We start from the raw sequence: 15,979 nt of genomic DNA on the forward strand, positions 1-15,979 counted from the left end.
GAAAAAAAAAATCACCATATCAAAACACAGGATGAAAAGGAAACTGTTACAGGTAAGGTGATACAATCTTATAAGAATGAAGAAAAATAAAGCAGCAAAAACATAATCAAAGACAAGAAAGGCTTGGGGTTCAAGCTGTGAGGGTGAAATAAATGGCTGAGAAGCTGTGCAAATCCAGGGGCACATACACCAGCTCACATTACCTGTCCACTGACTACCTTACCTCCTCATTCACTCACTCTGATTGCCTGTGGGCCCAAACATCGTGTTCCACTTCCCAGAGTGTTTCAAAAATCAGAAAATGTAGTTTTGATAGTACAGTAAATATTGAATAGAAGGGAGAGAGACTCAAGTGGATTCTATCCAATATTCTACACAATAATTATTTTTGGAAGATTTGAGGGGGTTGCACCCACCTTGGTTAAGAACCTCTGTATTATGCTATGCCAGGTCAGAGCTCCTGAATCTAGTTTTTTCTTAGTCTTCTTCGGCCTATGTACCAAATGTGAATTTCCCATTCATAATACTTTATTTGCTTACATTTTGGCTTGTACACAACTTTTCCTGGAATGCATTTGCTAATTAAAATTCAATGTTATTGAGGTAGTCTTCATTCTCAGTGATTTGGAGATAAGCTGTGGCCTTGGGCTCTGCTCTCTGTGAACATTTATCTTCTAGTTCCTGATCACCAGAAGATAGGATTTCTCCTTTGGTCATGGTATAGAAATGATAATGGAAATCAGTTCCATAGGTTTGATGTTTGATGGACCACTTGTAATCCCTTTTGGCATAAAGCTGCTTCCGAAAATGAGGCTGTGCAAATGTGATGGAAATAAAGCGTCCTCCCTTCCGCAGAATGCGACTAATCTGAAATAAAGAAAGAAACCCTTAATAATCTTTTTTACAAATGACACATTGTCCAATTTCTAGAAAACAATGACACGGGGATGGTGGAGGATTATGCCACCGGTTTCAGGGTTTCAAACACTGGATGTACTATGCACTGCAGGTGTCTCGCAACACACTGGAAATATTATGCAGTTTGAAAGACAAAATACCAACTTTAATGGAGTCATATAACCTGTAGCATTTCAGCTGACATTTTGTCATAACAGAAAGAACATGTACGAGGTACAAAGTAGTTTGCTATTTTCAGTGGATTACAGACAATAATTGATCTTTGAGAGTTTACAAAGAAGTATCTGAAACATTACATAATATGCCATAAACCGGGATAGTGAAACGAAAGGGAAGACAGGCTATCTAATGGAAGAAAAATAATTTTGTTCATCCTTTGAGGCGACGATGACAATGTTTTCATCTGGGGTGCTTGGTAGGGTTTAGGTGGGTACATAACTGACTGTTAAGGCCAATCTGTGCCAAGATCGTTCTGCTGCAATTATGAAAGGTTCCACAGATGGTAGAGTTTTGGATGAGTTGCTGACTCAGGACTTCCTCTCTGCGCTTTCTCTCTGGGCAAGATTTTCTGACCGTTCATGCTGGTGGGATCTTCCTTTATTGCCGATAGCACACCCCTACCATGGGTTTCCCAGTGGTGAGGGGCGCATTCAACATTAAAGCCCGTTGACAATGGCGGAACCAGAAGATCCCACGGCCAGCCAATGGCAGGCCACAGGCCACTTCCCGACTCCACAAAAAAATCCTACCCATTGTCTCTGATATGCATTTGCTTTTATACCAATCAAAGGCCCAAAGGTCCTGAAGGTGGGCCCACCATGTTGAGAAAAATAATATTATAGTAGAAATGTAAATATTTTTACAGCAGTTTTCACCCCTTTCTTCTACTTAAAGATCCAACTGTGTAAATGTATTATAAATCAATTATGGTTAAGACCCAGAATGCTCAATGTTCAAACACCAACAGGGTCAAATGAATATTCAAGAGTACTTAAGGAAATGAGGTTAGAAGTACAGGTTAAAGCACTACCTTGGTCATTATTGGTCTGTTGTACTGACATCAGGTTTAGGAAAAATCTTAAAGTTTATAATGAAAAGAATTATTCAAAGTGTAAAGCAAATGTTTAATGGGGTTTTCTCAGCAGCTGAAGTGCCGACAAACACCTTGCTATCCAATGGCACGTTGCTATTTTTTGCGGCCTCGGGGAGATTCTCTCCGCCGAGGCCATGCTTAGCGGAATTTCCTGCTTCCGGGCTTCAGCTCGCCAGCAAGCTCCTCGCAGATCAGACCGCCATTTTGGCAGGCTGCTCCAATCTTCCCCCCTCCCCTCACAGAACCCCCCCCCAATTTTTGTGACCCCCTTACCCCATAACCTTGGGGAGGCCCCCCTCTACCTGGCAAGGCCCCAGCCTCCCGGGCAAGGGCCCTGGCAGTGTCAATCTGGCATTCAGGCACCCTGGCATTGCCAGGCTGGTACTGCCAAGGTGCCCAGGTGGCATCAGCAGGGTCTGGGTTGACAGGTGTCCAGGTACTAGGGGAGTGCCATGGTACCACATTGTCCTGTCTCAGGGCACCGGGTGAATCCAACATCCAGGTATTTAAATGAGCCACAAGTCAGCAACTCATGGCGGCGAGTGCAATGGGGGTCGCGGAATTACGCCCATTGTTTTGACAATTGAGAAACTATTACTCAGACATGAATTCACTAAATAACAGAAAATTAATAGTTGTGATCAATGCTTGTCGGGTTGATTAGACAGCTGTGACCAGAGGATTATACCAGGAATTCATTGTAGAATGTCTGCTGCCCATGATATTCATAAATAATATTTAAAGCATTTGCAGTAACTTTGCAGATGCTACAGAGTTGTACTGAAAGAAAGATATTCAGAGGCAAATAAATATAGATTCATCACCATTCATATGGACGGCATGGGGCACAGTGGTTAGCACTGCTGCCTCACAGATCCACAGACCCCGGTTCAATTCCGTCCTCGGGTGACTATCTGTGTGGAGTTTGCACTTCCTCCATGTATCTACGTGGGTTTCCTCCAGCTGCTCCAGCTTCCTCCCACAATCCAAAGATGTGCAGGTTAGGTGGATTGGCCATGCTAAATTGTCCCTTAGTGTCCAAAAGGTTAGGTGGGATTACTGGGTTACGGGGATAGGGTGGTGGCGTGGGCTTAAGTAGGGTGCTCTTTCCAATGGCTGGTGCAGACTCGATGGGCCGAATGACCTACTTCTGCACTGTAAATTCTATGATTCTATGATAACATAACATATGATGCAGCTTACAGCAGGAACGCAATACCATACAGGCTTGGGATTGTAAATGACCTGTTAACGTATGCACCACGCTTCTCTGCCAGAAAAGCTCAAACATCACACCTGATCTTTAAATATTTTTATTAAGACCCTCACCATCAATGTCCTGTGGGCCATCACTAATCAGAATTATATTGGACGAGCCATATGAACACATACATGAAAGTGCTCAGATAAGTGACTGTCCTCTTCACCCCTCAATTCCTCTCCATTGTCGACCAGGTTCAAGCATAGAGTGTGATGAAATACGTACCAGTTACCTGGATGAGTGCAGCCACAACATTCAAGAAACTCAACACCATCCAAAACAGATTAGTCCATTTGAATGGCACCCTGCCTCTGAACACCACCAGTAGTACACAGTGACTGAACTACGTGTGATTTATATGATGCACTGCAGAAAGTCACCAAGTTTTCTTCAAGAGCATTTCCCAATCTTGCACATGCTATCCATCACACTACCCATGAGCAAGGCAATCAATTCCAAGATCTACACTATCTTACTGGAACATTTATTGTCTTCCTTAATCTCTGCATCAAATTCCCAGAATTTTCTTCCTGGCATCGTTGAAGGAGCAGATGTTACAACCCCAGCTGATGTTATAACTGGACAGGAAGATCCCAGAATGAAACCCTGGCTCAAAAGACTGTAACGTTTACATTTTTTTTTAGAAAAGGTGGAGGAAAAGAGTCACAGGACCATGATCGATGATTAGTTTTAATAACAAGAAAAAATATTTATTAAACATGAAAAAATTGGAGTATGATACAATGCTCCTTTAATCTCCCCCGCCTTAGTTTAACAATTATGCAGTTTTTAGGGTTGACGCAGATTACAAAGTACATCTTTGTCTCCAATGGTCTCATTAATAAAGATAAAAAGATAAAGTTGGCATATATGGAATGATGAGCTGGTTTCTTGAATTGCTGCTGACCTTGAGATGTGGGTACATCCACACTGCTGTTAGGAAGTCTATGTCCTGTTGGAAAATTGCACTGTAAAACAGTGGCATCCCTGGAACAATCTGCAACCTGGACCCCCCCCCACCCAACTCCACTAACATCTGCCTTGGAGCTCTCAGAGGTCACCGACCAGCAGCGTAGGTTCACCTACATCTCAAGGATTGCAGTGGTCCAAGAAGCCAACTCACCACCACCTTTTCAAGGACAATTAGGCGTGGACAATAACTGTTGGCATTGCCTGCAATATCCACAGTCCATGAGTGAATACCAAATAATTTTGAACCTAAAATGGAGACTTTGATCTGAGATTTCTGTGGTTTTCCTGATTTTCCACCATATCATAGACAGAAAACCAGGGGGAACTTCAAAGTAACAGCGTAAACGGTTGTTTTATTTCTGGATCTACACAGACCTATACCAAACATACAGCAAAGGATCAGATCTCCAATGCAAATTCTAACCACCAGCCATTAGTGATGCCACAAGAGGAAACTTATGGGTGATTAGCTATTGGCGATGGCCCAGGAAAGAACCCTATGGATGGGTATATATTGGTGATAGAAACTGATCTGGAAGGACCGATTTATGATGATATTTATCAGCAGGGTTGCCACACTGTATATGTGTACTTTTAAATACCAAAATAAATTCAATGCAATAAGGGAGTAGTTGCAAAGCGATCTTCATGGAATTTTGTTTATTGCAATTCGTGGCTTGAAATGGGATGATCCTATTTGTCATGATGAGTCATTCTGTTACTGCTATAGCTTTTATTGACAGCAGTCTACTCCCTTCTACACCATTCCCTCTTCTAGAGGTGACAACTAATTAACCATTCAAGCTGATGACTCTCTGTTATCCCCAGAATTCCTATCCGGCCCACAGTGCTGTCAATTTCATTCCCGTGATCCTTATGCCTGATCTCTATCACAACGCAAGAAATGCTGTTAAAGAGCCAAAAAGAACATGATTTCTGTTTGATAGTACAAGCAATGCTCAATGACGTGACAAGGAGGTAGTTGCAGGATCCACAGCTGCCTGGGATCAAAATACCTGCTGTTGGGAGTTAAAATAACATCTGGAAAGTCTTGTTGCAGTCCCCCTCTGGAGGGGTTTTTGAAAACAAAAACTGATACATAAAGCTAATCCTGGCTGCAAGCCCATATTCAGTCAGGGAATCTTACTGTATAATAGTGGGAGCCATGGAACAATCAGCAACCTGGACACACACAACCACCCTTCACCCCCCTCAAAGGCCACATTGAGTAAGTGCCTTCTGGAGTCCATTATAGGGCAAAACTTAAATGGATAATATGTAAGGGAGAGCAAATTAACAAATAGCAATTGGATTATTTGTCTTAACCATAAATTGACTTGTGTGCATATGGACACACATTTCCACAGTGCACATGGCACTCTGCTATGTCACAAGAAGAGCGGTATGTTTAAACTGGACAGGGACTGTAATGAAGCCAATTGACAGGAATAAGTAAATCTTATTGCGGAAATAATGCATTTTGATTTTCGGAGCGACCACAATCCTATAAAGATCAGGGAATGGGTAAATATTTGATTGCACTGGAAGAAGAGGGAGTACTTCTGCAATTTGACCGCATGAGATTTATAAGTGAGGTAGAGTCCATGATAGGGTAGGTTGTAAATATTTTAATGGAAGTTTAATGGGTTAAATAAACCCTTTCTTTTTAATAACAAAATAAATCTGTATTTTTTTGTGCTTCCCACAGAATATTACTTTTTATTGTAGAGCAGCTCTATTATATTCCAGTGAAGGTACTGAAAATATCAACCAATTGAAGGTGAGCTCATTAGAAAGAGGTAGCTGCTCCAACATTTGCTTGTGATACTGGATGAATGTTAGTATATAACCTGAGAGCACTATCAATGACTTTAAGTGGCTATCAAATGTAAAGTGATGAATCATATGTGTAAAATATTTATTTTTCACTTATTTAATTTTTAGTCCATATGGCTAGGTTCACATTACTGGAAATATACATTATTTCAAGCTCAATGACTTTTTGGGCTGAATTCTCCAGTCCCCTAGCCCTGTGTTTCTCGGTGGCATGCCGTTCACTGGCGGCGAGATTCAGTACTCCCGTCGTTTGTCAATGGGAAACCCACAGGCGGGGATGGGCTGCCAGTGGGAAAATGAATTGCAACGGCCGGAGAATTCCAGCCATTTTTTATTTTAAATGAAATGCCTCTGTTTCTATGTTTGTGTCCAACAAACTTTGATTTCTTTCTGATACACCAGAAGTCTTTTCTATATTGTGTGTCACCACAGAATCACTGTACCACTTTGGTTTTCTGCAAAGGTCTCTGTAACACTTATTAAATACTGCAAATCATAGGCAACTTTACTATACCACACTTTCTCCATGATTAACCACCAGGTCTGGCTCAGATAACTTTGATTTCATCTTTCAACAGCTGCAGCAGATCGTGGATAAGTAATTGAAGACAAATGGAAAATAATTGGCTAGTTCCAAACAAGGTGCAAATATGAAAAAGCTGAAAGTTGTTAAATTAGAATTAGGATCAATTCTATGTCCAGTATTTGTGTCTCTTTCTGACAGGTCTTGCAATAATTTATGTTTCAGCATCCTGTCTTTAAGAACATGCCTGCTTCACAATCTCTCCCAAGTTTTTAATTGACCTGCCAATCAAAGCCAGCGTTCTGATTTGAAATTTGACCTGTAACTGACTGCCAATTCATTTCAAGATTCCACAGCAATCACATGCTCAAGGCATTGGGATTGCCATAGCTCTGACTGCACATTTCTTGTCACTGCAATAAATATAATATGCACAAAAGTAAGAAAAATATATAATTTACAGGACCTGCAGGTGCTTAAATGCATGAGCTCCATTTGCGCTTCCTGCTGATCTTATTAAATTCTGAATGAGTTTCACAAGAGTAAACCAGCACCAGCGTTGGGACCTTAAACCTTACTGTAAATACGCGCAAAATGCAAATTCTTAAATTTGTTGTGCATGCCTGATAATCAGTGTCCGGTTCTTCGACAAGGAGTGTGACCACAGTAAGAACCTCAACGGTGTTTTTACCTTTGTAAAATAGCGAGCTGAGCCTTTAAACTGGTAGAATTTGTACCCTGTTGATACCATGAAGCATCTGAAAGCTGGTACCTTTTCACATATTGTCAGGTTAACTACTGGCCAGTCTAAAGCTGTTAGCAGTTAAACGGTATTCAATAACAGATTTTTACAAATTACATGTGAGCAACATATTTGGTAATATTGCATAATGAAATTAATATACAATACTCCAGTTTTAAATAACAAAAAGAGAATGCACTACATTTTGAGGAATTGTTATATTACAGATTGCTAGATGGGTTTGAAATGAAGCACTCGTTTCATGTAAAAACCAAAAAAGGCGCATTAAGCTTTAACAGACTACAATGTTGCATAGGAATTGCACAGCAGAAGGCAGATATGAATTATGGATAAGCCATCATTATTTAGTAGCAGGTACAGTGGGAAGTTGCTTTAGTTGAGGGCAGTATAATTGACATCAGAGGCTTCAGTCTTCTTCTCTTGCTATTAAATAGATGCTGGGAATCTGCCAAACCTCAGCACTTTTGGGACATCAACTGTAGGTTTTTTAAGTGGTTTGATCTCTGCGCTTTTAATCTTGTAGGGCTTCATTATGCTGAAGACTGACTAGAGAAATATGAAAAAATAAAAGGAAGTTCATCCCAATGGAAGCTTCATATCAGAAATGCTGTCCACATTCAGACCTTCACCTATTTGAATTTTCTCATATTTACTAAACACTTTTCAAAACAATTACATTTACTTAAGCATCTTTATATAAATATTAAATGAAATTTATTTTCAATTAATTCAGTTTATTAGAGGGAAACCTTACATCAGGCACAAAATATATCTAAAGAAAACTCCCTGCAAATGTTGTAAGATTGTTTGGTTTCTCACAAAGAGGTCTGGAGGCTTGTATGATTGAACATAAACTGTTTATTGGTCTCATTACTATATACATCTCCAAGATGCGATCTCCAAGCTGGTTCCTTCCAGGCTCTACTACACACAGACTACCACACAGACTCCTGGATTATTGAACATTGCTGAGTCTTCGCTGCCAACCAGTTCTTAATTTTATTCAGAGTAACATTAAATTTGATTTGCTTTTCTTTGTAATTTTCCAGAGGAACAAACTTTGATCTGGGGTATGCTTGTGATGTGTGAAGGTCTTCCAACAGGTTTTCATTTTCTTTGCGAAGCTCAATTGCTTTGTCTTGAGTTTTCTTGTAATTCAACAGAGTCTACGTGAGATTTTTCTGCTGTTCACAAGACTCCTTCCAGCTTCTGAAGAGTTTTGTACTCTTTTTGAATTTTGTCTTGAAGGATGATTAACTGTTATTTCAACTGTTTCAATCCTTGCTGATCTCGTCAACACATGTCACACTTCAGTGCATTGCTTTATCATACCTGACAGTTCCAATACAGATTTTCTGAAGTAGTATTCAACACTTTGTTCTTAACTTTCCCTGTTATTCCAAGGCTACATATTGAGTCTTTGAAAGGTCTTTCACCACAGAAACTGCTTTGAGTTCCTTTTCTACTTGCTATTGTGCCTTGCTGTATTTTCCAACTTTGATACGACCATTTTCCTATGCAATTGCTTCAATTTCTTTTTGCAGGTTTTGTTTATTTTGGGTTATCTTGGATAACCTTGTTTTCATTCACAGCCAGATGCTTGCTCCATACTGCCACCTGAAGTTGCAGTTTTGATAACATGTTGCCATTTTCAAAAAGCTTTATTTTAAAGTGTTCCGGCTGCTTCTCAGCCTTTTCTATCCTCGGCACATGTACTTCAATACGCTGACATGGTCTGCAACCATCTTGTGTTTTGCTCAAGTATCACTTCCCTCAGCCTGTAATTTCATCTCCCTTGACGTGGAGTTTTGCTGATTCTGTTATCCTGGGGTCTCCTTGCCATTTTGGTGCTTTATTGGGAGTGTTCTTGGCCTTCTTTAAGATCGGTGGGCTCCACAAATTGGTTCACAATACTGGTAAAAGGCCTTTAATGTCTCATCAAATGTGGCTGAGGATGCATCCATACCTTGTTTTAGTATTACCTCATCTCTTCATCCACAAATATACCAAAGTATAAAAACCTATTAACTTGCACTATTTCAGATGTTTTTGTTTAAACCTGATGTACTCCTGTAATCAAAAAAAAAGTCTCCATGATGCACAATTTTGGGCCTGATTTGGTCCTTGCCTTAGCCTAAATGGGTCTCATAGTTTTATTTTACTATCCATGGCCATTTTTCATAACAGGTGAGTATCTCTTTAAATTCTTTTTGCTCTTCAAGAAGGCGCAACAGTTGCCATGCTTTTTCTGTTCCTTGGCGGCCCCCTGTTGCAATTGCAGGCTTGATTCTCCAAAGCAAACCAGCCGCTTGGGCTGGCTGCTGGATTTTTAATTCAGAGGGAATAAATTGGAAATCGATTTTTAAGCTTGGCCTCAGTTTTAAAACTCTCGTTTTCTTTCAGTCGAGTTCAGCCACCACAAGTCATGGTGCTGTGGACCTGTTCCTGCAGCTGCACTTTGGAATGCTGGTGCTGATCCTGATTGCTGTCTATTTTAAAAGACCCAATCTCATCTTTTTTACTGTGCTTTGCTCACCCTTTATGTGATTTAGCTAGGTCCCTTAACTCTTGTGCTCACTCAGCTTCTTCTTCTCATCTGATCGGTGGATGATTCCTCTGATTTTCAAACTTCATTTTTGGGTTGTGCTCAGCCTTTTGTGATGTGGCTGTGACACTTGATTCTGCATTCACTAAGATCTGGCTTTTCATCTTCATAGTAGATTCTTCTATTGCCTTTAAGCCTTTTTTGTTTCTTTGAATTTTACTGTCTTTTGAAATGAAAATGAAATGAAAATCACTTATTGTCACAAGTAGGCTTCAAAAATGAAGTTACTGTGAAAAGCCACATTCCGGCGCCTGTTCGGGGAGGCTGGTACAGGAATTGAATCGTGCTGCTGGCCTGCCTTGGTCTGCTTTCAAAGCCAGCTGTTTAGCCCTGTGCTAAACCTTTTGTGATCTAACTAGGTCCCTTGAGTCTATGTTCGATCAGGGATGCCTTTTTATCTGCACAGTGGATTCTTCTGCTGCCTTTAGCTTTTTCTCCATTAAAAAATTTTGCTTAGCCTTTTGTAATCTAGCTAGGTCCAGCTTTTCCTGGATATTGGGGAATCCTTTGCTGTGCCATATTGTTTGGTGTCTCACTGAGAGGTCTGGAGGCCTGTATGGTTGAACAGAAACCATTTATTGGTAAGTTATAACTGTATACAACTCCAAAGTACAGCCCTGCATGAGTGTTGTCTCCCTGCTGGCTCCTTCCAGACTTTATTACACATCGTCTCCCATCATGTGGTACTGTTTCTCCAGTTCCACATGAACCCGTGTTCTGCCTGAACACCCTTATACAACAAAAGCAGACTCTATCCAGAATTGGTTTAGACGGGAAAGGGAGGCTCCTCCAACAACACCCTCATTTCCACTTTGGGAGCTCATTGAACTTCACAGGGTGGATTGAACCTTCTTAATGTTTTATCCAATACTCAATGCATCACTGCATGAATTCTCATGTTTAAATATTACGGGCGTGATGCAATAGTCACGCTGTCCCTGAAAAGCAGCTTGCCATGGCGCAGTGTAGCCAATAAAAGCTGGGAGACCCGCTCCCGGTATCTACCAGGCTCACGACTCGTGAGATCCAATGCGATTGCGCGAGATGTTGCGATGTAAATCACGCCCATTGTTTGCGGGATGACTTTTTGGCAAATCTGCATATTAGAGCGAGACAGTTAGTCTCACTCTAATGTGGAGCTTCCCAAGGTACCTGCTTTGGGATTCATCCCCTTCGCCTCAGAAACCTTGAAATGCTGTTCAGCACAGGTCCCCACAAACGGGGGGAACGACACTCATGGGAGTCTCGCAGGGGATCGGAAGCCCCCAGCTGCATGCCCTTTGGCAGGGTGATGTCCTGGCATTGCTGGTACTATCTTGGAACCCAGGCAGTGCCAGCCTGACATCCTGGCAGTCACCAGGGTGCCAGCCTGGTGCCCAGGTGGCATTCCCAGCTGGCATGGGCAATGCCAGAGTATCACTTCCAAGGTGCCAATCAGGCTGGGGTGCTCTGTTTGGGTGATTGGGGTGATGGGGGCAGCATAGAGCATTCAGGCAGGGGGTGGCGGTCAGTGATTGCTTCGGGGGCCATGAAGATCAGGACATCATTTAGAAATGGTGTCCTGCCTGGTAGCCCGGCGACGAATACCGTTGGCATGGAGGGACTCAAAGCCCCTGAAGTCTGAAGCATGGCTTTCGGACATGGCGAGCTTTCACGGGCTGAGAAAATTAAGTTCGCCTTGAGAGGATCGCTGTCAGGGTTCGCCCGGAGGTGGCAGCCATTCGTTGACTTCTTCGCGGAGAATTAATCATCAGCAGGGGAGGGGGGGGGGTTAGGGTAGCGTAGAGTAGGGGGTTGCTTAGGCAGGTTCTTGCGAGAGGGGAGCCAATGCTTGCATTATGTCTTATTTGCTTTTTTTTACACGGTATAATGTTGCTGTTTTATATGCCAAAAATACCTCAATCAAATTGTTTATTAAAAAAAAAAGAGAAATGGAGTCCCGATATCTCGCTACACTGGGGGAGTTCCGGCGAGCGGAGCTTCCCCAGTGTACAAAATGAGGCTATGTGTGGCCTAGCCACATTCCCCGCTGAGGCCCCTTATACAACATGAAATGCGTTAAATGGCCATGTATTTCTTGTCGCTGCGAGCGCCGGGAAACATGCAGTTAAACGCATTCGTTATGAGACTTTGTTCCCATTTATTTGAATCGAGCCTACAATTTATTAGAATGCAGTTATTTGGGCATTCATTGCAAATGGTACAGTGGTTATTCTTTGATAGTTTCAGATATAAGGCAGAGATATCTAGTTGGTTCACGTTTAATTCACTGTAGTGAGAAGTATGGGCTTGATTTTTTTTGTTGTTAAACCAGCTGTTAACAAGATAGTTAACAAGATTGGAATATTTTAGGAAATTGGATTCTAAATGTAGTGGGCAATTTAAGGGTAAAAGCTTGGGGTTAGTTTGTGTTTGACTGCAGTTGTCATGTTTTTAGCAGCCAGAAGATGAAATTGATGAAGGAATGTATTTATCAGTCTGGCTACTACATAGTGGTTTGACTGGGTAAGTCCCTGGGAGTTAATGTGCTTTTGCAGTGTCGCCACCTAAAATGGCTGATTCCCGATTAGAATGGTCAAACCCCGATCTAAAATGGCGAACGAAAGAGGCTGTGGGATATCAGCCAACAGGACTCAAACGGACAGCTGCAGGCAAAACAGTGTATTCGGCTCTGGGGAAGTCGGCCCAGACCGATACCTGCAGCCATTAACATCACAACAACCCAGCCATCTGCATAGTAAGCAGCCATCCCCGGGAACAATTGCTACACATTAGCAACATAAAGCCGATCCAGACCTTTCGGCGCCAGCAGTGGCTGAGGCAAAGAAAGGTAGACGACCACCCCCCGATCAAGGAATCGCCCCGTTATTGGAGCATATCGAACCAAGTGATTGGGACCAAGTCCAATCACTTGGAACCAGGTACGAGGTCCGCTCCGAGAGGTGGGGAAGCCCCTAGGAACTATAAAAATAGGGGCCAAGTTCAGATCGACCCTTCTTCTCCTGCTCGCAACCTTCGAGACCCTTCGACAAAGACTACTGTAAGTGTTACTCCAGCGATCGCTACCTGATAGGCGCTCCTGACTATCGACTCGTACCAGCCTTTTGAATCCCACAGGCCAGAATCAATTCGATAGACCATTCGTTTCCCTGAACTGGTGGGCCATTTCCAAAGTTAATTATTGGCCTTTAGTGGTAGGTAGTAGTCCAGAAGTAGGATTATTGTATAAGTATTTATTACTGTATATAATAAATGATCGTTGATTTAACTTTTACTAAGCAGTGTGCTGCATTATTAATCATTACTTGAGCTTGAACCACGTGGCGGTATCAGAAAGATACCTGGCGACTCGTGAGCAAAGGTGACAGAATTAGAGCTAATAAAACTAAGGCTAATAAGAGCAACAGCAGCCTGCAGAGATAGTGAGCAGGATCTAAAGGAAAGATTTCTAAATGTCATTTCAGACGGGTTTGGCTGGGTGTTTCTCCCAGGCTCCGTTGTTGAGTTACCCACCGCTATCTAACCACACTTAGTCACTTTTTCGGGCCCTGAGGGGTTTCTCTCCGGGCTAGCCCACACTTAGAATTTATTTCATCACTGGACAGCTGAACTCGTTGAATGTTTTTAAGGCAAAGATAGATAGATTTTTGAACAGTAAAGGAATTAAGGGTTATGTGAGAGGGCAGTTAAGTGCAGCTGAGTCCACAAAAAGATCAGCCATGATCTTATTGAATGGCGGATCAGGCTCGAGGGGCCAGATGGCCTATTCCTGCTCCTAGTTCTTATGCTCATAGCCGGCCTTCGGCCCGGACCATTCATGCCCCCCTCATCCCTCCTTTCATGGGCATGACTCCCCTCAGGTCCTGACCCTTGGCATTGGCACCTAGAAACTCTGGCACTGCCACCCTGGCAGTGCTCCATCTAACCTGGCAGTGCCATCCTGACAGTGCCAAGGTGGCCAGATGCCAGGAGGAGGGCACCCTGCTCCTGACCACCAGGGGCCTCCAATGGTCTGGGAGACTCCCCCCAGATGCCATGACGCCTGGTCTAAGTTGCGTGGATCAATGCTAATTGGCGCCCGTGTTACCTCTCACTGGGGGGAGCTGGTTCGATCAAGGGGGTCCGTTAGATCGGGCTTTCATTTTGCCCATGAGATGGAGATTGTCCTTAATTGGCCTCAATTAGCTTTGCGCCGAATCTGGGTGGAATCCGGATCCCGCCAACGGGAACGGGCCGGTTAGATCGGCAACTGCTCGGCACCCTGCGCACTTCTTGATTTGGGCCTCTCCCATGATCTAACCGGCCCACATGGATCCTTGCCGGGCACACCGCGGTTGTTAAATCATACCCAATGTGTTTCAGCTTGGGGAGATGAGGTCATTGCTGGGTGGAGCTCAGAAAGGCAGAGAGTTTGGAGAAGCATTGAGGGAGGAGTTGAGTTATGATCTGCCACAATTCTTTCCAAGTACGATAGTTAAAAAAAAGTATAATATTTTAAAGCAGAGTAGTCTTGTCTAAAAACAAGGAAGAGGTTGAAACAACCCAGTTGAAGCAGCGATTTGAAGATAGTCAGCCAGTTTCAGAAGGGGTTCCAACCAGAGCCCAATCTGTTTTATAAAGCATTACTCCATGTTTTGCTAATTTTAAGATGGATTAAGAGCTGTATGTTTATTTTCCTGTTGTTTAATGGAAAATGGTATAGTTGTGTTAAGGGGGCAATTGTAAGCTGTACTTTGGGTGTGAAGTTAAATATTGAATATTGTATTCATAATGAAATTTTGTTTTAGAAATACCAAAGCTTTATTTTTTTAATGCAATCACTACTGGAGTGAATAATTTTATCTGCACAGTCTTACAAATAAACTAAAATATTGGGGTTTTGGTCCAGTATCCTAGCCACAGTTGGGGTCTGGTCTGAGATCGTAATAACAGACCAGAGATTTTAAAACTTTTTGTTGCTGAACTCTTCCCACCATACTGGTCCCCTCTGCACCCCTTCCTTCTGTCTGTTCCAATCACCTTAACACCAGCAATGTGGGACTATCATAGAATTTACAGTGCAGAAGGAGGCCATTCGGCCCACCGAGTCTGCACCGGCTCCCGGAAAGAGCACCCCACCCAAGGTCAACACCTCCACCCTATCCCCATAACCCAGTAACCCCACCCAACACTAAGGGCAATTTTGGACACTAAGGGCAATTTATCATGGCCAATCCACCTAACCTGCACATCTTTGGACTGTGGGAGGAAACCAGAGCACCCGGAGGAAACCCACGCAGACACGGGGAGGATGTGCAGACTCCGCACAGTCAGTGACCCAAGCCGGAATCAAACCTGGAACCCTGGAGCTGTGAAGCAATTGTGCTATCCACAATGCTACCGTGCTGCAATGTGAAACCTATCTCAGGCTCTTTATAAAACTTTGATTTGAAATGGCAGCTCAGGTATCAGCATTAGTAGAAAACTTCCAAAACTAGTTAAAAAAAATACTGCCTACCTCAATGGTTGCCTGCAACTGTCTAAACTAACAAGCTTGACATTCCAACATCATATGATGTGCTGAGAGTCTCCCATAACACATAGGTTGAGGAGGATTATTATGGGATATAATCGCCGCACAGTAATTATAATAATAATCTTTATTGTCACAATAGGTTTACATTGCAGTGAAGTTACTGTGAAAAGCCCCTAGTCGCCACATTTCAACGCCTGTTCGGGTACACAGAGGGAGAGTTCATAATGTCCAATTCACCTAAAAGCACGTCTTACGGGACTAGTGGGAGGAAATCGGAGCACCCGGAGGAAACCCACGCAGACACGGGGAGAATGTGCAGACTCCGCAGTCAGTGACCCCACCGGGAATCGAACCTGGGATCCTAGTGCTGTGAAGCCAAAGTGCTAAGCACTGTGCTACCATGCATAATTAATGGTGGAATCTCCACCAATTTGTGGAAGCGAACATTGGACCTATCAGAGTTTTGTTGAGATTACTAACAATAATACAAGTT

The 15,979-nt window shown here is 42.8% G+C and overlaps 1 protein-coding gene across 2 annotated transcripts in view; it reads right to left on the minus strand.

The window, feature by feature from the left end:
- Nucleotides 1-223: 223 nt before the first annotated feature.
- The window catches only part of ece2a (endothelin converting enzyme 2a), a 465,220-nt gene continuing 449,464 nt past the window's right edge, over nucleotides 224-15,979 (minus strand). For both annotated transcript variants that reach the window (XM_072474093.1, XM_072474094.1), the window contains exon 3: nucleotides 224-867. In XM_072474093.1, coding sequence (XP_072330194.1) covers nucleotides 583-867 — 285 coding nt within the window. In that variant the 3' untranslated portion in view covers nucleotides 224-582. The remainder of the gene's footprint in view (nucleotides 868-15,979) is intronic.

Source organism: Scyliorhinus torazame, chromosome 14 (genome assembly GCF_047496885.1).
Source record: "Scyliorhinus torazame isolate Kashiwa2021f chromosome 14, sScyTor2.1, whole genome shotgun sequence".
NCBI lineage: Eukaryota > Metazoa > Chordata > Chondrichthyes > Carcharhiniformes > Scyliorhinidae > Scyliorhinus > Scyliorhinus torazame.